At 39.2% G+C, this 26,561-nt stretch overlaps 1 protein-coding gene across 1 annotated transcript; it reads left to right on the forward strand.

Annotated features, from left to right (window-relative positions):
• LOC122094679 (chaperone protein ClpB3, mitochondrial-like) lies at positions 1 to 25,934 on the forward strand. The gene is given in 11 exon segments (XM_042665261.1): positions 1 to 292; positions 363 to 600; positions 17,351 to 17,546; positions 18,803 to 18,857; positions 20,180 to 20,330; positions 21,098 to 21,406; positions 21,945 to 22,210; positions 22,306 to 22,828; positions 22,831 to 23,234; positions 23,509 to 23,680; positions 23,683 to 25,934. Coding segments are annotated over 11 exon segments (2,646 nt in total). The 5' UTR covers positions 1 to 97; the 3' UTR covers positions 23,820 to 25,934.
• The last annotated feature ends 627 nt before the right edge of the window (positions 25,935 to 26,561 follow it).

A 26,561-nucleotide genomic window follows, 5' to 3' on the forward strand; every position in this document is an offset into this window, starting at 1 on the left:
AAGGAAGAGATTTTATTCGCAGGCCTCCAGCTGCCCTTTCTTCCTTTTTCATGATTTGATTTGCTTTTATCAGGTTGATCGGTCAAAGTTCACTGAGATGGCATGGGAGGGAATTGTTGGGGCTGTTGATGCAGCACGTCGTAGCAAGCAACAAGTTGTGGAATCTGAGCATTTAAAGAAAGCACTTCTAGAGCAAAAGGATGGTTTGGCTCGTAGAATATTCACAAAGGCTGCTGTTGACAGTACTTCAGTCCTGCAGGCTACAGATGATTTTATCCACCAACAACCTAGGGTATCTTATGTGGGCTAAATTTTAACAGTAGCTTAGTGGGGAAGATCTGATGACTGATTCATTGTGGCAGGTTATAGGTGACACTAGTGGGCCCATGATAGGTTCACATTTTCAGTCTCTCTTAGACAATGCAAGGAAACATAAAAATGAATTTGGGGATGACTTCTTGTCAGTGGAGCACCTGTTATTAGCGTTTCTGAGAGATAAAAGGGTTGGTAAACAGTTATTCAAGAACCTACAACTTGGTGAGAAGGTACTGAAAGACGCTGTCAAAGCTGTTCGTGGAAATCAGAGAGTAACTGACCAGAGTATTAATCATCCCTTTAACATGTTTGTTTCTTGGAGAGATGTACTGTACTATTCATAGTTTTTAAGGCGCTGCTAAGGCGTGTTTGTTTCTTGGAGAGATGTACTGTACTATTCATAGTTTTTAAGGCGCTGCTAAGGCGACGCCTTACCAGCGCCTTGGCGCTGATGAGGTCTAGAGATGGTAAGGCAGTGCTCAGCCTTATGTGAAGTGGCGCCTTATGGGTTTTTTTTTTTTTTTTAAACACATTTTAAAATTACTTGATGGAGATTCCAAATATAGATTTTTTATTGGTGGGTGTATGGTTTTGTTAACACTTGAGATGTATGGGATCAGCTTTACTCCACCAAAAATAACCAAAACAAACAAAACAAAAACACGATTCACAAATAAGGTTTGGATTTTGTGAAGGGTTTTAAGAAAGGGCTTTGAGAAGGAATCAAAGAACAAGGAAGAACCACTGATCCAGGCAACCATTTTGCTCCGGCAGTGGTGAACTTCATTCTTCTTTGACAAGAGTAAAAATATAGTCGATGACCTTAGGGCTTAGGCACTCATTTTGGCATCATAGAGGTAAGTATAATAAATACTTATATTTTTTATATCTTCTTTTCTTTATATTTATAATTTGGTTTCATAATTATGTATTTATATTATATGTTAATATGTTATGATGATTGATGATTGATGATTGATGAACTTAGTTTATTCACTTTATTGATTTGTTTTCTTGATGAATATCTTACATTGGTATGAATATGAACCTTTAATATTTATTTAACATATGAGTAATAGGATTCAACTAAGATTTGAGCTAAATAGATTGGTTTTATAAAAAAAAATTACACAGGAACGCTTTAGTCAATAAGGCAACGCTTTATGCCCGCCTTATCGCTAAGGTGCTCTGAAAAACCCTCAAACGCCTCCGTGGTCTTACCGCCTTAAAAACTATGGTACTATTACATATACAAATTGGATTGTTACCATGTTTGATCATGACAAAATCCTATTAGATACTGGTAGTTGTTTTAATGAACTTGAATTTTGGTAGCTGTTCAAATTACTATGCCTGCCACCCTGTTCATAAGTAGTAGCTTGCCACATTATTCATGAAGGAGGTTTCTCCGCACTCAAGTGGGCCTATGTATTCACTACTTTGCTTTTCGTTATTTTTATTCCTTATCAGAATGAGTAGCATGCTAATCCAATTAGTTGGATAAGGCCTAGTGGACTTATTTTATCTTTATTTTGTGAATTGGTTGGACATGATAACAGTCAAGAAACCACAAACCTTTGATATATATATATATATAAATATATATGGAAAATTAGGGTTTCTATAGTAAAGGAAGCTTTAAGGAAGAAGAAAATATGTAAACCAGTAGGTTCAGATGATATTCCAATAGAGGAGAGGTTAGGAATTAGTAGAATGACTTGGCTAACAGAGTAGTTTAAAAATATTATGAGCACTAGGAAAATTCCAAATGAATAGAGAAGCATTGTACTGGTTTATAAAAATAAAGGTGACATTTAGAGTTGTAATAACTATAGAGGAATAAAACTTCTGAGGCATCTTATGAAATTATGGGAGGAAACCTGTCTGAAATTATGAATTAATATATCAGATAACCAATTTGGTTTTATTCCAAGAAGATCAATGAAAGAGCTATTTATTTGTTTAAGAGACTGATGGAAAAAAAACTTTTAAAGGTAGAAAGGTCTCTAAACTCTCTATATGGCCATCCCCAAACTCCGTAACGATGGAGGCCTTGGCACAATTGTAAGGTTGACCCATTGAGATTTAGTGGTCGCGATTCGAGTCGGGAAACTGCCTCTCCATGAAGTGGGGTTATATGACCCTCCTCAGACCCCATAGTGGTGGGAGCCTCGTGCACTAGGTACGTCCTTTTTTGTTTTTGTTTTCGTTTTTGTTTAAGGAAAGTTCTCCATATTGTCATTGTTGACTTAGAAAAAGTGTATAGTGGAGTCCCCAGAGGGTTAATTGGTGGTTATCAGAGAAGAGTTTTTTTTTCAAGTAGATATTCCATCTCCCTTGATGTTTTGAGGATAGCTTCCAGGTCATCTTCTTGTTGTTTCTCCTCCCCAAGGAACAAGCATATTGTGTTCTCATGGGATCTTCCCTTTTCATTTATCTGCCCCCCCTCTAAAGGGTCTTCCCTTGGGCTGTATCATTCTTTTCCCTCCTCTTCGGGGCTCTCTTGTTCTTCTCTTTGGTAATGAATATTTATTCACCCATCATTAAAGATATGTCAAGGATCAGATTTAAGCCTAAATTTGTTTGCGGCAAGCACAGATGAGTTGCCTAGAGATATTCTAGATCAGGTTGCTTAGTGTATTGGTGTTAGAGTTTATGTAATAGGGGTACTACCCATCTATAGGTTGCCCAAATGGTTAGGGAGAATTGGGGATTGTATGGATAGGCGCACGGTCTCAGGTTCGATTCCCCATCTGTGCATTTGCAATTTAAGTGGAGAACCATGTGATGTAGGGGGTTCCTAGGTGACTAGGTTTCCTACAAGATTAACTAACTGGGTAGGGTAAACAAAAGGGACTTGGGTAGGACAGGACAAAGGAAGCTCAGCAAACAAGATTTAATATGCAAAATAGAATGAGACAAATGAACAAAGTAGCAAAGAGCAATAATAATCTAGGAAAAAAAACGCATAAACTCACTCAAGCTTCAAGGGGGAACATGGGGTGGGGAACATGGCAGCAAGCAAAATTAGATTATACTACTAGCCTATTAAGCACCAAAGGTAGATAAAAGTCCCATGCTATATGCTCTAAAATCAGTCATACTAGTAATAAGAAAATCAGCAATAGTTAAGGTTAAACAGTGATGCAAATAAAGGTTAAACAATGGCAAAAAAGGGGGGTGGGTTTTAATGAAAGTTAATGGAGTGAATAATGAGGGAATAATAGGGGAATGGGAAGGTTCATTCTATACTTACTTGCTGCCCAGATCTGAGAACAAAAGAAGACAGCCCAGATTTTGAAGACGGTGTCCAAAAACAGTCCAATCAGCAGTCCAACATCAAAAGGGTAATAGCAGCAGCAGATGTTAGCCGGCAGCAGTAGACAGTAAACCGAAACAGCAACAGTAAACAGTAGCACTAGGAAAATTGAAAGAGAGAGAGGGAGGCAAGAGAAGAGAGGACCGACAGAGAGAAAAGGAGAGAGGCGAGAGAGAATGAGTGAAAGACGAGATTGAGAGAGAAAGAATCGTGAGAGGGGTGGGGATTTGCTCATTGGATTTTTTTTTCAATTCTAATTCATTAATTCTAAACGTGGCCCTTGGCCTTACATATATAGGAAAAGAAATACTCAAAATAGAAAGTGGCAACTCGGAATTAACCCAACTTAAAAAAAGAAATCTCCTAATTTAACCCAACGACCTGGGGTAAATAAGAGGATATTATTTAGTTTCCTAATTCATCTCAAAGACCTAGAAAAATAAATAAAGAGACTAGGAAAATAAAATGACTAACTAAAAATCAATGGGGCCCACGCTGGTTGGCCAATCAAGACAACAGGAGAAAGAGGGAAGAGACTGCTGTTAGTCTCTTCTCTCCTTTTTCACGCCAAAACAGGTGCAGGTCGACAGCTGCAGTTTCTCCTTCTTTCTTCTTCTTCTTCCTTCTAATCTTCCAACCACAAAGAAGGTTGGGTCTTCTTCCTTTGATTGTACATCTTGATGTCCCCATTAACTCTCCCTGGCTTAGAAGAATTCACCTTCGGTGAATTAAAGCTCATGTAATATTCAAGCAGGTCTGGGTTGAGTTGTTGGATTTCTTGCATTGTGATCCATGTGTTATCAATTTTCGGACGTCCACGCCACTTGACCAAGAACTCTCTAGAACCTTCAGTGTGTGTGGACACAATCTTCTCATCAAGGATTTTCTCAACTTCTTTAGTCCTTCTAGCGACCATAGGCACAGGTGGTGATGAGGTGGGGGGGAAGTGGTTGGTTTGGTTCAGTAGTCTCATTATTGGTGAAGGGAAAGTCCTTAAAGTCATAAGGATAGAAAGGGGTAATGCTAGAGGTACCATGGTATGGGACAAGGTCTTCAACATTGAAAATATTATTGATTGCCATACTAGCTGGCAGATCAAAAACATACACATTAACACCTATCCTCTTGAGTACTTTGAAGGGACCTGTGCTACGAATATGCAGCTTGCTAGCTTTTCCCCTAACAAAGCATTGCGGCTTAATTCTAACCATCACCATATCGCCCTCTTGAAACTCTTGTAGCCTTCTGTGCACATCTGCCTTCAACTTATATTGCTCGTTGCTCAGTGCTTTCTGTCTTCTTATACCTACATGCAAATTATGTATATGCTGAGCAAAAGACTCGGTTGATTGGGAGGTCCTGGAAATAGACATGATGGGAATAAGGTTTATGGGTGCCTGGGGCTGGTATCCTGAACAGATCTCAAAGGGGGACAGACTAATGGTACGGTTTTTAGAACTATTATATGTAAACTCAGCCTGGCTAAGGACTCGATCGCAACTGGTAAGGTGTTCTCCTATGAGGCAACGCAATAAATTCCCTAAGCTCCTATTGACAACCTCGGTCTGACTATCGGTTTGAGGGTGGAAAGCGGAGGAGAAACGGAGCTTCGTGCCCATCATCCGCCATAGGGTCCTCCAAAAATGACTGGTGAACTTAACATCCCTATCGGACACTATGGTGAGGGGCAACCCATGGTACTTGACAACCTCATTAAAGAAAAGCCTGGCTACTATGGATGCATCAGAGGTCTTAGAGCATGGGATGAAATGAGCCATCTTCAAGAAGCGGTCTACAACCACATAAACTGAATCATGGCCTCTCGAAGTTTTTGGTAGACCAAGCACGAAGTCCATGCTAAGGTCCTGCGAAGGGGAATAGGGAATGGGGAATGGGTAGGGGAGTGTACAAACCTGTGTTCTGTAATTGTTTGGCAGTCTGGCATGTCCTACACTGACTCACAACCCTAGCAACATCCCTCTTCAGTCCTGGCCAAAAGAATCGGTTCTCAACGAGGGCGAAGGTCTTATTTAGACCAAAATGGCCAGTGACTCCCTCAGCATGCAATTCCCAGATCAAGAAATCTCGGAGTGAAGTCATGGGAATGCACAACTTGCTTCCTTTAAAAAGGAAGCCCTCCCTAAGTAGGTAGTCCGAGCAGTTGACTGGGTTGCCTTACTCAAGGAAGTGAACGGCTCACTAAAATCAGGGCAGGTGGGGTATTGGTCATTGACTCGCTCGAACCCTACAACCTCTATACTCATTGCCTGGAGTAACACACTAGCCCGACTCCTAGCATTGGTGGGACTGAAGAACATGTTCACCTAGCTCAGTGCATCTGCAGCAGTATTCTCGACACCAGGTTTGTACTTGAGTACAAAAGTGTACTCTTGGAGAAACTCAACCCACTTGGCATGTCTCTGGTTAAGTTTCTTTTGGGCACTCAGGTATCTCAGAGCCTGGTGGTCAGAGAATAGCACGAATTCTTACGGTAAAAGGTAATGTCGTCAATAGTGCAATGATTGGACAACCGCATAGAATTCCTTGTCGTATGTGGAATATCGTTGCCTAGCTTCATTAAGTTTCTCACTAAAATAGGCAACAAGGTGGCCCTCTTGTCCTAGGACACCACCTATTCCAATACCAGATGCATCACAATTCACTTCGAAGACCTTAGAGAAATTTGGGAAGCACAGGACTAGAGCTTTAGTCATAAGCTTTTTAATCTCGTTAAAGGCCTTCGTAGCACTCTTAGTCCATTGAAACTCCTTTTTCATGCAATCGGTGATAGGAGACATAATAGAACTAAACTGGTAAATGGACCTCCTGTAGAAAGTGACTAAGCTATGAAAGCTTCGTACCTCATGGACATTAGTTGGCTCAGACCACTCTACAATCGCTCTCACTTTCTCAGGGTCAGCAAATACTCCCTGAGTTGATACAACAAATCCTAGGAAGATGACTTGATCACTCATGAAGGTGCATTTCTTAAGGTCAACATAGAGTTTCTCTTATAAGAGCACATGAAAAACCTTCTGTAAGTGATCCAAGTGGGAAGACGGGGTCTTACCATAGATGAGGTTGTCATCAAAGTAAACAACTAGGAACTTGCCAATGAATGGTTGAAGCAGTCGATTCATTATCCTCATGAAGGTGCTAGGTGCATTTGACAAGCCAAAAGGCATGACTAACCACTTAAAGAGGCCATCTTCTTCTTGAAGGCTGTCTTCCACTCATCTCCAGGCCTAACCTTAATTTGGTGGTACCCGCTCTTGAGATCAATCTTCAAAAAGATCGAAGAGTTGGCCATCATATCCAACATGTCATCAAGCCTAGGGATAGGGAACCTATACTTGATGGTGATCTTATTGATGGCATTACTATCAACACACATACGCCAGGTGCCATCTTTCTTTGGAGTGAGCAAGGCAGGTACAGCACACGGGCTAAGGCTTTCCCTAATGAATCCCTTCTGTAACAATTCATCCACATGCCGTTTGAGTTCGGCGTGTTCTTTGGGATTCATTCGGTAATGGGGTAAGTTCGGGAGAAAGGATCCTGAAACTAAGTCAATAGCGTGCTGGATGTCACGCATAGGCGGTAACTTATCAGGTAGTTCCTCAGGGAATAACCTCTTGAATTTCCTTAACAAGGGTTGTATTTCTCTAGGAGCCTCAGTGAATAAACATGACCTATCGGTATTACTCTGTATGACAACTAGAGCATAAATCACCCCTGACTCTTGACACTCTCCTCCAAATTGTTGTTGATTTAAATTGTTGAGTGTTTTGGTGGGGGTGTGTTTGGATGTACTTCCCTTGTGTTCTGGAACCCTAACTTCCCTAAGGGCACTAGGGGTCGGTTTGATTTTCTTCCCTTTGAACTCAAAGACATAGGTGTTAGACTTCCCATAGTTGGTGACATCCCGGTTATATAACCAGGGTCTACTTAGGATGATGTGGGCAATATTCATCTCTAGGACATCACACCACACTCGATCCTTATATCTTGCAAAGTGTAGGGGAACTAAACACCTCAAATTAACGGGAATGGTGGACTGATCAACCCAGGCAACCTTGTAAGGCTTGGGGTGGGGTTTAGGTTTAAGGCCCATTCGAGCAACAACGCTCTTGGCGACCACATTCATGCAACTCCCGCTGTCTATGGCGACACAACAGTTCTTGCCCTGATGACATGTGTAAGTGAAGAAAATATTAGTTCGCCGCTAATCATCGTTACTCCTAGGTTGTGAGACCATGTATTGCACAATGCCGAGCTTGAGGTCACCGGCCTCCTCGGTGTCCTCATCAGATATGGTCTCATCTGATCTATGGTCCTCATACTCATGGTCCTGAAAACCCTCTTGGTCACCTTCTTCAGGGGTCTGCTCTCCCACCTAAAGATTCCTATTGGGACACTCTCTGGAGAAGTGACCGAACCCATGACACTTGAAGCACTGTTGTTGCCCACTACTCTTAGGTGTTTCTCCCAAAATTCCTTTACCTTTGTTGTCAAATTGATGCTGTGGTGCAGCAGGGGGTTTTGGGAATCCAGTTGAGCCTTGGGGTGGTTTTCTAAATTGGGACTCCCCCAGCTTGGAAGCTCTTCCTTTGAGAATAAGTTCTCATGGAGGATTCCACCTTAAGGGCTATCCTGAAGGCCTGCGGAACGTCTCGCACTAGGTGGGGTGACATACGAGACTGAATTTCGGAGTTGAGTCCGGTAAGGAATCTGGATAATGTTTGCTCGACATCCTCCCGAATATGGCTTCTAATTTTCAATTCATTGAACTTGCTCATGTATTCGGTCGCAGTTGAATTTCCTTGCTTCAGGGTATTCATTTCATTCAACAACTGGAGCCTACAGGTGATAGGAAAAAATTCCCTCTTGTGCGTCTCTTACATTTCTACCCAGGTGGTGATTGGCTCAAGCCCTAGGTGGTCCTCTTAGTACTCTAGGTCTATCCAGAAGTCTTGGGCTACTCCGATAAGCTTGAACTTTGCAAATCGATAGCGGACTTCCTTTGGCATGTCATAAAGATAGAAGTACCTATCCATCTGCTTAATCCAATCCAGAAGGATCCTAGCATCAATCTAACCATCATAGGTAGGAGCATCTACCTTAAGCATCTGTCTGACGTCAAAGCCCCTATCATAATGCTCATAACACTCATCTCCATACTAGGTTTAGTGTCTTGGCGGTGGGCCTCGATCCTTACCCCGACCCCTACCACGCCGTAGGCCTTGGAAGTTATCCCCTATATGGTCATAACCATCAGTGTGGTTATTCTCGTTCACTTCCTCAGGGTTAGGGCCTTTGTCCCTAAGTTCAGTGCCAGTAGTATTACGGCCTTGCCGTCCATCAGGGTTTTGGGCACTTGCCTCGAGGGCAGTCAACCTATCGGTAAGGGTTTGGAGATGGGCAGCTTGTGTCTCCTGTATAGTTTGGCTAGCTTGGAGGGTAGCTTGGATGGCTTTCATGAATTCAGCCAACGGGTCAGGTTGGGTGGGGGTGTCAAAAATGTCAAACATGTTCTGATATTCTCTACCACTACGAGTGGACATAGGGATATGGGCAGCCAAGGTACGGTTACCACCAAAGACTCAAGGTCTGCTCAGAATCTCCAATTGAGACAAGTAGTTAGCCCTCTCAATCTTGAGGTTAGAAATCTCCCTCTCAAGTATGTGCTTTTGGAGGGAATAGCGCCCAACGCTATTTGGTCCTGCCAATTTAAGGAAGAAAATGGTGTCCTCTAGTCTATGGTAACGCTCTCTTAGCTCAGACTCGACTACGGACAGATTGTGACGGAGACTAGACCTCAAAAGGTAAGACATGTAAACAAAGGACAATAGTACCGAATTACCCTAAACCTCGACAAAACCATGCTCTGATATCAGATGATGTAGGGGGTGGGGATTTGCTCATTGGCTTTTTTTTTTTTCAATTCTAATTCATTAATTCTAAATGTGGCCCTTGGCCTTACATATATAGGAAAAGAAATACTCAAAATAGAAAGTGGCAACTCGGAATTAACCCAACATAAAAAAAGAAATCTCCTAATTTAACCCAACGACTTGGGGCAAATAAGAGGATATTATTTAGTTTCCTAATTCATCTCAAAGACCTAGAAAAATAAATAAAGAGACTAGGAAAATAAAATAACTAACTACTAAATTAGTGAGGCCCACGTTGGTTGGCCAATCAGGACGACAGGAGAGAGAGGCGGTAGTCTCTTCTCTCTCCTTTTTCATGCCAGAACGGGTGCAAGTCGACAGCTGCAGTTTCTCCTTCTTTCTTCTTCCTTCTTCTAATCTTCAAACCACAAAGAAGGTTGGGTCTTCTTCCTTTGGCTGTACATCTTGGTGTCCCCATCACCGTGGCAGTGGTTGCTGCGCTAGTTTCCCCGAGGATTAGTAGTGTGTAAGCTGGCCTGGACACCTTGGTTATCAAAAAAAAAAAAAGAAAAAAACTGTAATAGGGGTATTAGGGACTGTTTACTATTATGTTGTCCTAAGTTGTATTTTCCCTTTTTTCTCTATTACCTCCCGAGGCAGGACTATGTAATTTCCCTATTTGGTTTGAACCTAATATAGGTGGGAAGAGCTCATTGCTCTCCCATGATTTTTCATCTCTCTCTTTCTTCTCTCAACTTCTCTCCTTCTTCCTTTCTCTCTTCTCTCTTTCTCCTACATCTCTAGCCCTAATCTCAATAATTTACAACTTATGGTTGTGTTTCTTATGTAATTTTGGTTGATATGAAGCAAAACCATGGAGCCAAGTTGGAATTACGGAAATTTACCTTGAAATAAAGAGGTTTTAACATAAGTAGAACAAAAATAAAGTTTATGGTGAGTAATCTTAGTAACAATAGGATTGGAAGTGGGTTTGTGAAATTTAATGATAGGTAGATACCACAAAGTGATAATTTTAGGTATGTAGCTCAAAGGAGAAATAGTGGATGATGTTCACAAGGACTGGAGCAGTGTAAATGTTGTGAGAGGTGTGTTTGGAGTGTTGTGTGGTTGAGATATTCCTTTAAGCTTAAAAGGAAAATTTTTATAGGAAAGTTATACGACCAACAATGATGTATAGAGCTAAATGTTGGGCAGTGAAAGAAATAAAATATAATTAAACTTAGTGTAGCTGAAATGAGGATGTTGAGATAGAGGGGTGGTAAAACTAAAGAATATAAAATATGGAATGACAAATTGGAGTTAATTTAGGAGTAGCTCCATTACATGATAAGTTGAGAGGGAGTCGTTTGAGGTGGTATGGGGATATGCAATGCAACAGAGGTAATGTAATACTGATTCAAAGAGTTAAATCAGTACAGTACAAAATCAAAAACAGAGACAAATAACCAGGTTCGGGAGAAAACACACAATAAATTCAGTGGACTAGATGAAGCTATGAATGAGGTGGAGTTATCCTTTAGAGGGCTATTCACTTTGCTGAAAAGTTTTACTTGATCCAACGGCTGTATCTGAACTTATGGGAGGGTTCCTAGTACCACTAGGAGGTAAAATAGTCAAACCAGAATTCAGTTTAAAAGTGCTGGACTTTTTGAATTAACCCACAGATTTGAAAACTGAAAACAAATTGTGGAAGGATGCAATATCAATGGAATAATTCCGAAATCAGAACTTAGATCAGCAGCCTATATCAACTTCAAATGGTCTCCACCCAATAAAGAAACTCCAACAACACAAGCCAGTACCAGTGGAAGAAAGAGACCCCCACCTTCCAGTAATGGAGCCCTTTATAGTACTGACGAACCGAAGGTAATGTGCGAGAATGACGCTGAAAATGGTACCTGTTTGGCTTTAGTTCTGGAATACAATCCTGATTATAATCTTGGTTCCATAGAACCGATAATCCAAGAGAGAACAAGACAAAATAAAACTACTTGTTCCATGTAGTCAGCTTTGTAGCATATTCGGGATCACTTTTGCTTGAAGCAACAATAAACCCATCTATGTAACCCGCCTCCCTACTTACACCCCCATATAGAGAAAAGAAAGCATATTCCACACTAGTGGTTTAGAAGGCGCTTTCAGATCTACGGTCCCTTGGAACAAAGGGTTGGGCATGTGAGAGCAGGATTGTTGAATAACAAGAACAAAATCTGGACAGAATAGCAGAAAATAGAATTGCAGAACAGTACCTTAATGAAGAATAAACAGAGAACAATGGTGCCCAGGCTTCTTACCACAAGGTGTTAACTGGATTAACACCAATCACACCTTGTTTCACACAAGGAAGAGCATACCACGATAGGCAACGAAGACAAAGCTTCTCTTTAACCCAAATTCGTGTAGTATGCTGTACCCCCTTACAAACTTAAATAGAATACTCAAAAACAGACTCAAATACTAAAAAGAAAAGGCCTAGACTAATCTTAAACTAATAAGGTAACATAAACTGACAAAGAAACTAATTCAAAACAGGACTGGAGTTATAATCCTAATCCAACCTAAGTTACCTAAGTAAAACACTTCAAAACAATAAAAATAAAGAAATAAAATCACATACTTAATTAATACCGTATGCTTAGCCTTTGTACCCATATTACTAGACATTAATGTGGCTCCCTACAATGAAAGCAGATTGTATCAAAGGCCCAACACATACAACATACATAACTCAACCCAAAGCTTATTTCCAATAAAATAAGACCATTTAGGTGATCTAATTGCACCAATTCTCCTCGACATGAAAAACTCGACCTTGAGTTTTGCAAAGCCAAGGAATTAACTTTATGTGGTGAATATCCATCTTCAAACCATGACAATAACTCTGGCACCTCGTGGATGTTAGGAATGTAGTCTTCGAGGTATGGATCGTTCTCTTCAAAGAACCTTGGTGGGATAATGAACTTTATGTGATCAATCTCTAAATCAATATCAACTGTGAATGTCATTGATAGTCTTCAACTTTGGTAACCTTCTCATCGAAGACTTGAGAATAGCATCATGAGTATTGATGTTTTTTTGTGGTGTGTTCTCGACTACTACCTCATTTTCCATTGTTTCAGCTTTGTTTACTTTGACCTCTTCAACGTAAACCTCTTCAGTCTTTGGAGCTTCAAGCATTGTCTCTTCTTATCCTCACAGTTCACCATGATTGCTTCAGCTTTATCTCCAACTTTAGTCTCTTTTATTATTATTATTATTTTTTTATTTTAATCAAGTGTTTTCAGTGATGGTGAAAAGTTGGGCTCAATCTATGCTTTAACATTGTTGATGTAAGACTCCCAACAATTTTCAACTTGCAAACTGAATTTCATTGATGGATGCTTCAATTTGTCTTAAACTTTGAGGCCTTTTGGTGGTAATCTTGTCGAAGGGCAAGGCGGCAAGATTCCTTTGGATATGTTTTGGTAGTTACTTTTCCTTTAGATCTTTTTTCATTTCATCGCACATAGTGCATGCTGTGCCACGATTCTTGGATTTTCTTCATATTTCTACCATTCGCGTGCTGCACGAACTGCTCGAATCAATTTAGTTCAGGACAACTTCATATTCCTTGTTTCAGAGGTTTTGAACTAGTCAAAGTAATCATCCAAGCTTGCCAACTAGTCATAAATATATGTGGATCAGTTTTCCATTGTATTCCTTCAATTTGAGCTTGACCTTCTATATGACATCAAAGCACTATTGGTATGCCCTATTTCCACCATTAAAGTATGCTCACATGTGGTTTTCAAAAGTTTCTTGATGTGTGTGTACCCTTAGTGGTCCTGTATCCATGAACCTCAGATTATGGTTGTCAGCTGTAGACTGTGTTGCCTCACCTTACCTTTAGGAGGTGCAAAATTGCCTTATATAGGGGTAGCAACTGCAAGTCAGTTTTCCAATGTTGTCATTCGATCATTCATTCTATCATGCATACTCTTCTGATCTACAGTTAAACTGCTGAGTGACATTTCAACGTTCACTGTAAGGATCAGGGGGTTCTTGAGCTATTCTCTCCCATAGCTCTGATACCACTTAATTAATGCTGATTTAAAGAGTTAAAACAGCACTAAACAAAATCGAAAACAGATAGACAAATAACCAGATTTGGGAGAAAACACGTAATAAAATCAATTGACCAGATCAGGCTATAAACCAGGTTGTGTTCTCCTTTAGAGGGCTTTTACGTTGCTGAAAATTTCAACTTGGTCGAACGACTGCATTTGAACTTATGGGAGATTCTTGTTACTACTAGGATAATGAGATTCTTGTTACTACTAGGACAGGATAAGAAAGTCAAACCACAATCAGATTAGAGAACAAAGTGCAGGATTAGTAAAAGGGGCATACCTAATTCACAAGGCTCCCGCCCTTGTGGGGTCTGGAGAAGGTCATAATATACACAGCCTTACCCCCACTTCATGGAGACGCTGTTTCGCAATTCGAATCCACAACCACTAGGTCCCCCATGGAGCAACCTTACCATAGCGCTATGGTCCACCCTCTAAGGTGCAGGATTAGAAAACTCAACAGTAAATATCAATGTATGGTAATAATTTTAGACTAAACAGAATAGACAATAACCTGTATCAAATTCAAGTTTCAAGACCTTAAAGCGATCTTAAACCAATCTTACTTGATAGATTTGAAACAGATTATGGAAGGATGCAATATCAATGGAATTCAAAACTTAGATCAGTAGCCTATAGTACCTTTAAATTAGCAATCCTAGTGAGATTAGGATTGATGAATAGCAAGAATGAAATCTGGACTGAATAACAGAAAAGAGAATTACAAAACAGTTCCCTTTTTTGTCAGTGAAAGGAATATGTATTAAAACAGAAAAGAAAACAGATACACAAACAAAGCCAAATCTGGCTAAGAAAGGGCAAAGACCCTATCCAATGAAAGCCAGCCCGAAAGGAGAGGGACGTACCAAACCAGCCCTATGAAAGGGACAAGACAAAAAAACCAAAAACAGAGAGGAGGGGGTGAGGGGAGAAGAAACAAGCAAAAGAAGCAAGGGGATCAAGAAAATGGGGGAGGGCAAAAACAACAAAACCAAACTGTTGATACAAGAGGGGGGGAGGGGGGGAGGGGGGGGGAACCAAAAAATGTGAAAGTAGATGATACACCAAAACTAAGGTGGAGTAGAGAAAAGTGGAATGTCCCAAGATTAAGCCAGGTATCTACTTCTGCTTGTATCAAGGCAACCAGCACAATTGTGAAATTTTTTATTTCTCACATCAAAAGTGATAGAATGCCAAATTTGCTCTAGAGTACATGATGTGGAAGTCCATCTTCTTTTGTTCCTTTCCCACCAAATATGATATAATGTTGCACTAAAAGCCAACTTGTCAAGAAAGTCACATGGGGTTTTACCATTAAAGATATTCAAAATCTATCTCCATTCTCTTGCAAATGGAAGAATATTTCTGGAAGTCGACCATAGCTTTTAGGGAGAATGAAAAATAAATGCTCAAGGCTTGCAAAAGAGAATAAACATAGAACAATAGCACCCAGGCTTCCCACTGCAAGGTGTTGACTGGATCCGCACCAATCACACCTTGATTCACATAAGGAAGAGCAAACCACGAGAAGCAGCTAAGATGAAGCTTCTCATTAATCAAATTCACATACAGTGCTGGACCCCTTTTACAAACTTATATAGAAGACTCAAACATTAAAAAGGAAAGGCCTAAACCAATCCTGAACTAATAAGGTAATATAAACTGACTAGGAAACTGAAATAACAAAGGGAACTGACTCAAAACAGTATTGGACTTATAAAATCCTAATCTAACCTAACTAAAACACTTAGTGACTTCATTCATCCAAAAAAAAAAAAAGAGACACTTAATGACAATTAAAGTAAAGAAATAAAGTCACTTGACTAATCCTGTATGCGTAGCCTCTTCCCATATTATAGGCCCATTAAAGTGGCCCATTACAATGAAAACACATTGGATCAAAGGCCCAACACATACATAACCCAAATCAAAGCTTATTTAGCTGACCCCATTAAGTCGGGACACATATGTAACTCAATTCAAGGCTTATTTCTACGAAAATCTCATTTTGTATAAATTTATCTAAGAAATCCTCTTAATTATCATTTCAGCTTATTGTTAGATGTTCATGTGGCTCATTATTTGTGGCATTGTGGTTTCATGGGCCCTTCCTACAGCACCCATACTGTTAACACCATCCAATATGACCTTTAATCATCCACACCAATCAGAATGCTCTTCATTAAATTGAACTGAAGCCTTCAAATCACCTTGTAGATCTTATGGTAGCACCCTATGTGAGTAGCTTGATCAGCAATCCATATATGTGAAATGGGTGAACTATCCTCAAGATGTTGCATATCTTTCCAGGATCGCATCACACAGAAAACCCCTAGCAAACAAAAACAGATAAAGGGACAAGGAATACCTTCTTTAATCCCTTTCATAGATCGAACTCTTTACCAAGTGCACCATTGACTAGAAGAATGATGCTGTTGAACACATACCTCTACCTGCTTTCTTTGTTATATCTTGAACCCATCTCTTTCATCACCTTATCAAGAAATTTTCTTTCTTTCTGATTATATGCCTCCTCTGAATTGGTCTTTCAAATTAGAGTAGCCATTCCACTTCTAATAATACAGCCGTAAATTAATAATTAATACTAGTATGTGTTCTACATATGCCTCCCATTTATAGAGGCCCCTTGAATCAGACAATTACTGAGCCTAGCACCTCAATATTGAAGCCAGAAACCTTGTTCTTGTATAATTTTAGAACAAGACCAATAGGTCTGTAGTTTTGGATATCTTCAACCCCTTTTGTTCTTCAGGATAAGAGGTATGAATCTTGTTTTCATACCATATCCCATCTTTCTCTTTCATGAATTATTTAGAACTTCCATGATATCCCCTTTTATTGAATTCAGCATGTTTATGAGAAGGAATGTTGAAACCATTGGACATTGCACATTTCCTCTTTGATAAGTGAGAACCTTCACTGTTAGCACTCATCCAATCATTCTTTCTTTTCTAACATTATACTGTTCACTCAAGGGTGTGTATTTAAATGATCCAATTGCTATATGTCTTTTTTGGAATTAAAAGTCACATTATAACATCCTTCCCTTGCTGAGGTGGCTTCTGCTGTTATGAGTGCATATAAGATGAGTTCATATTCAATTTCCCATGACAGATTTGAAAATAGAAGTGCTGGTTGCCATAGATCTCAGAGGCTGTATCTTTGGCTTCTGATATTATGTTTACTTACATGATTGGCTCATATTAAATTTCACATAAACTAGTCTAAAAATTTAAATGCTGAGTGCCGTGAACTCGTGAAGTTTAGAGCTTCGTCTTTGGGTTCTAATCTCGACTCTCTGTGCTTGTTGTCTTTGCAGAAAATTGATCTTGTTACATGTTCTCGACTGCCATGTAGAGACAATTGATCTAGTTACATGTTCTGGACTGAATGTATTTATTCTTCATTTAAATTTCTTCTCCTCCTGCTCATCGATTTTAGTTCTTAAATTCTCTCTCTCTCTCTCTCTCTCTCTCTCTCTCTCTCTCACACACACACACACACACACACACACACATCCCCCCCCCCCCACTTTTGGATGAGTATTTTATTTTTTTCCTCATGACAGTTTAGTTCCTTTTATTGGACACAAAGTTTTGAGATTGTTATTCTTTTGTGCTGCTTTAATTCATTATCATGTAAGCTGACATCCATTTTTCATCTTAATGTAGATCCAGAAGGAAAATACGAGGCATTAGACAAATACGGGAATGACTTGACTGAACTTGCTAGGCATGGTAAACTTGATCCTGTTATAGGTCGGGATGATGAAATCCGGCGCTGTATCCAGATATTATTAAGGAGAACAAAAAATAATCCTGTTATAATTGGTGAGCCTGGTGTTGGGAAAACTGCAATTGTTGAAGGGTATGCCTCTTGAAGTAGTTTAACATATTCAAGTATTCTTATTTCAGGGGAACTGAGCTTATAAGCCTTGCTACATGTACCAGGAGATTTCTTTCCATGATTATTTCTATTTGCTATTATGGTTCAGTTGATTGAAGCTTGAGAGAAGGAATGGACTTGTACAGAGCATCCTTTTAAAATGTGTGTGTTTTCTAGTGAACCTAATATTGACCTTAAATTTGGCTTCCTTCAAGTTAATGGTCCATTTCCCTAGAGAGCATATAGTTCTTTTTGCTTGCTAGGTTGGTGTTTTTAGTGTCCAAGGAAGCTTTCTTTAGCTTAGGCTCTAGTGGTGTGGTTGTATACCCACTTTGTATACCCACTTCACTTTATGCCTGGTTTTCAGTGGTCAAAATCTTCATTTTGGCATCTCTGTAATGCCATTTGGAGGGTTATTGTGTTTCCAATGAGCCTTATATTTCTTGGTGGGAGGGGGGAAGGGGGGGGGATTCGTGGACAAAATACTAGCAGGATATCAGTCTGTGATGGTTTATCTATTTTGAGTGCTTTGAGTTGAGTTGGATTTCTGATATCTGTCTATAATATGGAAGGAGTTTGACTGATTTATGCACCCTAAAATATTTTGAGCAGACAGATTATTTTGCATTTAGAAGAAGCTGTAGTTTCTTTGAGAATTCTGATCCCTATATCATGATGCTTTGCTTTCCATGTTCTTTTGTTTAGGGAAGTTAAAATTGAGCCGCAGATAATTATCCTAATCATTCCTACTACTAAGATGACTCCTGATTGGTGTCTCGTCAAAGCCTTGAATTTAGAACATCAAAAAAAAAAAAAAAAAAATCCTTGAAGAACTGCAATCACATTAAGAATGTCTTTTTCCTATTCGATAATAAAAATATTTATACTTTTTTGGGCATTAAGCTGCTGAATTCAGATATGGAAAGGTAACTCTTGAGCTTGTTGGTTTCATTTGTCAGATGACTTTCCATAGAGCCACAGTGGGGCGACTTAAGAACTTAATCTGCAGCATGGTGTTTCCTTATAACATGGATGCTGTCTTGGATAGTGCAATCTGCATTGAAGCTCATAGTTATTAATCTCTATAACTTTAGAAAAATTGTTATAGTCGTGTACAAACAAATTGATCGTATTTTGGAAATTTCTCTAGGCTTTAATGCCATAGCTATGACTCTAGCTCTTAATCTCTAATGGACTTTGAAATTTCCATTTCATTGGAAAACATTTTTCTTTTGCAGATTAACTCAAAGAATTGTGCAAGGGGATGTTCCTGAGACTCTATTGAATCGGAAGGTTTCCAGTCTTCTTTAGTTATTTTCATTTTTCTTGCAAAATCATGTTTTCCTGAAGATGGTTACTCTGTTGATCCGTTACCTTATTTTTGTGAGTATGATTAGAAAGGCAATTCTGTGTTTCTGGTTAATTAAAGATGCTATCATCTCTCTCTCTCTCTCTCTCTAAGTTTTGTCTTTGATCCTTGTTTGGGTTTTGATATTGATTCCAATGTGATCTTAAACCAAATGGCTGTAATTTTATTTGGTTTTAGTTAATTTGGTGAAATCAACGAAATGAGGTCAATTTAGGATTTGGTTGAAATTGTAATATTCATTCTAAACTTTAAACACTACAATGTAGTAGCAGGAAAAGACTCCCTTTTTTTTTTTTTTTTTTTTTTTGGGGGGTGGGGGGTGGGGAGAAAGAAAGAAAACAAAACAAACAAATGCACATTTTAGCTCACAGAGCAGCTTCCAAAAATTTCTTGAGATTATTCGACTTGAGTCTATTAAGGCTTAGTTTGGATCATAAGAATCCTGACAGGAAATAGACACGATAATTAGTAGGCCAGCTGGTTGCTTCGATTCCCAGCTAAGCACCTAAATCCCACATCTCAATAGAGATTCCACCAGTTTAGGTGGAGATCTCGATTCCTATTGGTCATTCAAAGATGGAGGTTAAATTCACAGAATTCTCAGTTAACTCCAAATATCTAACGTGACTTATTGTGATTCCCCATTGTTTGTACTATTGGAATCCAAACTGAGCCTAAATTACTTTCGTATGCCAAGTAGAATTTGGGGATGACCCTCATGGGGTCCTGGAAGATCATTCTATTGTGCTTCTTGCATGCAGTATGGCGGCAAAATCTGGTTGGAATGATCTCCATACAATTTCCCCATAGATCTGTATTGGCCCTTAAGCACTCTGAATTTAAAAGTTCCCCTTTCGTGTTTTGGATTTCCTTTATCCTTGTTCTTTATATTTTCATTATCCCTTCCAACTTTATCTTACCTTCATTAAATCAAAATAATTGCATGTGAACTTATAATTATTGTATCCATGTGTTGTTGTGTGTACATATGTATCTTGGCAAAATGCAATTATCCTCTTCATATCATATTAGGATATATTGGGACACTGCAGCATTAGATATTCTGTAATAGCTTGGTGAGTTCATGATGGAAAGATTGAGAAAGTGATGAAAGAGATTGGGCCTGGAAGATTTGGGAAAATTGTTTAACCCATGTGCTTGATATTTTAGAATGAGAACTGCTTCCATATTTTTTGTTGTTGTCATTTTTCAATTTTTTAGTTATATTTGATCTTGACTTGTGCAGTTGATCTCTCTGGATATGGGTTTGTTAATTGCTGGTGCTAAGTTCCGTGGAGATTTTGAGGAAAGGCTGAAAGCTGTCTTGAAGGAAGTAACTGCTTCAAATGGGCAGATTATTTTGTTTATTGATGAGACCCACACTGTTGTAGGCGCAGGTGAGTGTTCTACCTTGGTGGCTCCATTGATGCTCTATCTGTTACATCTTAGTACAGAGGGAAACACACTGCTTTTAGTTGTTTCCTAGCAAGTTACACATGTTTAGCCAGTGTCTTTTGCAAATAGTACTACTTATGTCTTCTACGTGGACCCACTATAGACCTTTAAGTTTACTGTTTTAGTTGTATCAGTCTTTTTTTAATCAGCCAACATGCAGAAGGAGTTCTTCTGGTGGGGAAAAATATTAGTACTTTAGATAATTAATAAGTGTTCCTTTGAAGATCTTTCTGGGTTATTGTAATTTTCATAAAGTCGAACTTTACTTTAACCATGCCTGTATGGACTGTCTCTGCATCTGTCTCTTATTTAACCTAGTCTTTTTCCTCATTGCTGTCTAATTCTTCTTTTTTCTTTGATCGTCTTGTACTGAAGATCCTAGTTTCTCCTCTCTCTCTCTCTCTCTCTCTCTCTCTCTCTCTCTCACCATTTTTTTTTTTTCCAGTTTTCAATTTTTCCTGGTTCTATTAGAAGTTGAGAAGAAAATATTCATCTCTATATTGGTTATTTTCAAGGAACGTGAAAATTGAAATCTTAAGGAAAAAATATAGTTCATCTTGTCGTTCTCATAGTCATAGAGCATAAAAAAAGCTTCACATATATTCCTCCCATTCTATATCTGTGGGCTCTACTGTACTTACTGGAGTGTATTTTCTTTTCCTCAACAATTTGCTCATCAAGGTGGCATTCTTTTATGGAATATATGTAGGGGCTATGGGTGGTTCACTAGATGCTGGCAATTTGTTGAAACTAATGCTTGGACGAGGTGAGCTCCGTTGTATTGGAGCAACTACACTAAATGAATATAGGAAATACATCGTGAAGGATCCTGCTCTTGAGCGTAGATTCCAGCAGGTGTTCTGTGGTCAGCCATCTGTTGAAGACACAATCTCCATTCTTCGTGGGTTGCGTGAACGCTATGAGCTGCATCATGGTGTTAAAATATCCGACGGTGCTCTTGTTTCGGCTGCGGTTCTTGCAGATCGATACATTACAGACCGTTTTTTGCCAGATAAAGGTATAAAATGTTGTTAGCTTATGATTAGACTTTTTCATTAATCTCTATTTTGCTTTGGCCTATGCTATATACGAGGTTCACCCCTGAATATACAGTGGGCATTGAAATGATAGTTACCTTTTAGGTGGCTGATACCCCAAAACTAGTTTAATTTTATAAGTGCTAAATGTCAAAAAAAGCCTTATTTTTTCTCTTTTGGCATGCCATCCATTCCGTTTCTCTTCAAATGTCCTGGTTTCTGCTCATTTTCTCCTTCAATGGGCAGTGGAATCTTAAGAATCAATTCTATAAGCTTCTTTGATATATATATATATATTTGGGATCTCAATGTGAGGCCATGAGATGTGACCTGTCCTTGATGTCACAATTTCTCAATTGAATTTATTAACATTATCATGAGTCGATTTATTAACGTTATCATGAGTCGATGGGTTTTCTTCTTTCTAAATAGAAGAAAAAAGGCTAACTTGTTTCTATTCTGATAATTTATACGCTTGTGTGAAGATTGAATGTCCCACTAATAGATTTCTGCCTGCAGCGATTGATCTTGTTGATGAAGCAGCAGCAAAGCTAAAAATGGAGATCACATCTAAGCCCACTGAGTTGGATGAGATTGATAGAGCTGTGCTAAAGTTAGAGATGGAGATACTGTCACTGAAGAAAGAGACTGATAGAGCATCTAAAGAACGGTTAAGCAAGTTGGAACATGATCTAGAATCACTCAAACAGAAACAGAAAGAACTCACAGAACAGTGGGAACGTGAGAAGGCTCTCATGACGCGAATTCGATCAATTAAAGAAGAGGTAGGAGCTTTCAGAAATTTGGTGCACAACCAAAACTTGTGAAATTATAATTTGCAATTCTTTTTTCTAATTTATCTATTGAATCCTTTTTGTAGATTGATAGAGTCAACCAAGAGATGGAGGCTGCTGAACGTGAGTATGATTTGGATTGTGCTGCTAAGCTCAAGTATGGGACATTGATGCCTCTTCAACGGCAGCTGGAAGAGGCTGAGAAGGAACTCTCTGATTTTCGAAAGTCTGGCATGTCATTGCTCCGAGAAGAGGTCACTGACCTCGACATTGCTGAAATTGTGAGCAAGTGGACTGGTATACCAATATCAAACCTGCAACAGTCCGAGAGAGAGAAGTTAGTAATGCTAGAGGAAGTTCTCCACCAGAGGGTTGTTGGACAGGATATTGCGGTCAAAGCAGTGGCTGATGCAATCCGCCGTTCAAGGGAAGGGCTGTCAGACCCAAACCGGCCGATAGCAAGCTTCATGTTCTTGGGGCCTACTGGTGTTGGTAAAACAGAACTTGCCAAAGCTCTCGCAGGTTTTTTATTCAACACAGAGAATGCACTTGTAAGGATCGACATGAGCGAGTACATGGAAAAGCAATCAGTTTCACACTTGATAGGTGCTCCCCTGGCTATATTGGTTATGAAGAAGGTGGGCAACTTACTAAAGTGGTTTGCCGAAGACCATATTCTGTAGTCTTGTTTGATGAGATTGAAAAGGCACATCATGATGTGTTCAACATTTTGTTACAGCTGTTGGATGATGGAAGGATTACCGACTCACAAGGAAGGACTGTTAGTTTTATGAATTGTGTTATTATAATGACCTCGAACATTGGGTCCCACTACATCCTTGAAACTCTTCGCAACACACAAGATACCAAGGATGCAGTGTATGATATGATGAAAAGACAAGTTCTGGAGTTGGCGAGACAAACTTTTCGTCCTGAGTTCATGAATCGTATTGATGAATTTATTGTTTTTCAGCCTCTGGACTCCAAGGAAATTTGTAGGATTGTGGAGCTACAGGTAATTACGAAGTGAGGGATTGTTGTTTCTTCATCCTTTTACTTTATTTAATTAATTTTCAAGCTTAATCTTTTCATACATTACAATCTCTGTTATGTTAAAGTAGTTAAGCACATCTATGCTATCATTCCATGATTTGAAGTCTCTGGAGTTTTTTAGAAACCGGAAATGTTCTTTTACAGATATTTGAATGTTGTGTAATTTTCTTACTGATGTTATCACTTGACAAATCTAGAATTCATATACTCACATTCATGGGAAATCTGTCTTGCAGCTGACCCGTTTGAAAGACAGGCTTAAACAGAAGAAGATTGATCTTTATTATACAAAGGAAGCTATTGAGCTATTGGGGACCTTGGGCTTTGATCCAAACTTTGGAGCAAGGCCTGTCAAGAGAGTTATACAGCAACTGGTCGAAAATGAAATTGCTATGGGCATCTTGAGAGGAAATTCATGGATGATGACTCAGTCATTGTTGATGTTGAGATATCTCCTTCAGCCATGGACCCTTCTCCCAAGAAGAGATTGGTCATCAAGAAACTAGACAGTGGTTCTTTTGTGAATGCCATGGAGGCCAATGAATGATAGTTGATACTACATTTCTAAGCTGTAAATTTTAGTAGTAGATTTTGTGAAGCCCTCACACTAATCTTTATACTTTTTTTTTTTGTGTGTGTGTGTGTGGAGGGGAGTGGGGTGGGGAAGGATGTTGGAGTTTTGTTTGGGTGACTGGTTCTGTAGAGGAAAGCCAGGGAAGCATGGAAATTATTTGGCTTTGTTGTTTTGAATAGAATAAATCTCTTTCATTGGGTTTCAGGTCATAGCTCGTAAACACGTTGTAGTAAGTGCTACTATGGTGCTCTGCTGGATTTTGATTTCGGTTTTAGGGGTGAGTCCATTTTGAAGTATGTGTGGCATGATTATACACACTATTTGTTTTTGAGAAACAGAAACTCATAGAAGTCATATATTTAGAAATAGCTGGGGAGTTATTTTGGGATTTTGATTACCACCCCCCACACCCTAAAAAAAAAAAAAAAAAAACTTCTCTGCAACCCCGCCCAACTGTGCTAGGAGTTTCAAGAAGAAAGAATTAAAAGCAGTCTATAAACCAGGAAATTTATTGGAAAATCTGAAAACCCCCTTCTCTCTCCCCACCTCTTTTTTGCATCCCTGCCCCAACTTATGGAGTTTGTCCCAACATTGCTTCGCTCTGATGCCTATGAAGCTCTCTTCCTTTCTTTGCTTCTCTGTGATGTATATGGAGCTATTTTAGAGATTGGAGATTGGTTTTAGATTTTTAGGTAGTCTTCTCTCTTTGCATCTATGTTTGGATGACATTTGAATTTGGTTGCGTTAAGAATGATTATTTATGATTTTGTAGGAAAATTCTGTTCTTGTTTACTCAAAATTCAATACATCAGTGGATCCATATTGAGGCGTTCCTGGTCGCTTGTTCTTTCTTCTTGAAAGGAGGTTTTAAAGGAAGTGAGGAGTGAATAAGCTTTTTTTATTTGATTAGTGTTTTGCTTTTTCTATTCCTAATTCCTCCTCACTCCCTTCCAAAGAAGGAAAATGATTATTAGCTATTGCTGATAAAAACTCAGTCATTGACAATCAGGTATTCAGTTCACTAACTATTGTTTTTGTTTGATTAGATGTTTCTTTTATTGTTGATCACTTCAGTGGATAATTGGAGCTTCATTTGGCTCTTGAAATTCTTCCATTCAATTGGCATTTGACTGACAATCTCAGGTTCTTTTGTTTGGAAATTCTAGTTTCATTGAGGATTGAGGAATGCAAATTTTGTTTTTTTTTTAATTGCAACAGGAAACTTTTTTGAGTAGTGCTTCGGCTTCCTTTCATGCTTTTGATTGCCTTTTGTTGTTTATGTAGCTCTGTTTTGTTGTTTTGGATTTTGAATTGAAGGGGAGGGTATCTCATTGAATACTCTTGATTTTTGGCAAGCTGGAGAATTTGATGGAAGAAAAGTAAGGCATTTCTCATCTAATTCAGCTTCTTCAGAGGAAAATGACTCTGAGAGGATCGAGAATTCCCGGCCTACGATAACTTCTTTCCATATTACAAACTAGATATGGCAGCATTAGAAATGCTGGTTCTTTCAGGAAGACCCAAGGATGGATGAGAGCCCCGAGCACAACCTCTCAAACGGCCTCCACTTGCCCCGAAGCTTCCACCTGGGAGGATTTTGGATGTTAGACAGGAGCCAACAAACAGTGAATCTGAAGATAAAACTGCTGTTTGTTCCAAAAACGGTATTGTTCTTCTTAGCCATCAGCGGGTTTCATATTTGAGTAACAATGTAGCTAAACTGGACAGCTCCGAAGGGAGTGCATGTGAAGAAAGGACAGGACGCTAAGACAGAAGAGGATGAGGATGAGGATGAGGATAAGGATGAGAATGAGACCTTCACAGATGCACTTGAGAGTTGAGACATTGTTGTTGGTGTACGATGTCTTGTATTCCGTCACAATTTAATCCAAGGAGTAATGGTGCAGCGTCTCGACAGGTAGGACTACAAGGATAGTTTTATACTTTCCGGATTAGGGTTTTTCGCTATATATTCATAGCGAGGGTTTCTTTTTCTATAATGCAAGCAATACTAGGAGGTGTGAGGGACGAGCGTTGTAACACTATTCTCCATTGATAATGAAGCAATATCTCATCTTACCGAGGACATAGGTAACCTTGTCGAACCTCGTAAATCTGTGTGTATTGTTTGTTCTGTTTTCCCATTATCTTCTGCATCGTTTTAGGATTGCGTTTCTACAACTGTCGCATACTGAGTCATGCTTCAAGAAAACAAACTTGGCATGGGAACATCCAAGACAAGTGACAAAAGTGGTTAATGGAGAAAGCATCCAATCAATCAAGATAGACCCACCTCTTACCACAATATACCCATGATATAGTGGAAGAAGAAAGATAAGATGCAGAAAGATGGTGATGAGTATGATGAAACAGGAAATTTATCAAGCAAAGCTTGTGGACTATTTCCTGTGTTTTGCTTCAAGAATTATATGTTCCTCTCAAATACAGTTCCAGAGATGAAAATTAGAGCCTGGGCACCCATGTCTTCTGTGGGTAATTCTACGACACAGACCAAGACTGCAAATGCTGGAATTTGCAGTAATAAAGATGATGAGGTAAACCTAGATCTCTCTCCCACCCCTCTGAAAAAAAAAGTCAATAGTTTGTGCTTTTCCTACTTTAAGCATCTTTCTTTGATTGTTTCTTTCATTTTACAGCACATATTACGATCCCATGTCAATCTTATGGGGGGTTGATCCCGCATCGGTTACCAAA

Source organism: Macadamia integrifolia, chromosome 12, assembly GCF_013358625.1.
Source record: "Macadamia integrifolia cultivar HAES 741 chromosome 12, SCU_Mint_v3, whole genome shotgun sequence".
NCBI lineage: Eukaryota > Viridiplantae > Streptophyta > Magnoliopsida > Proteales > Proteaceae > Macadamia > Macadamia integrifolia.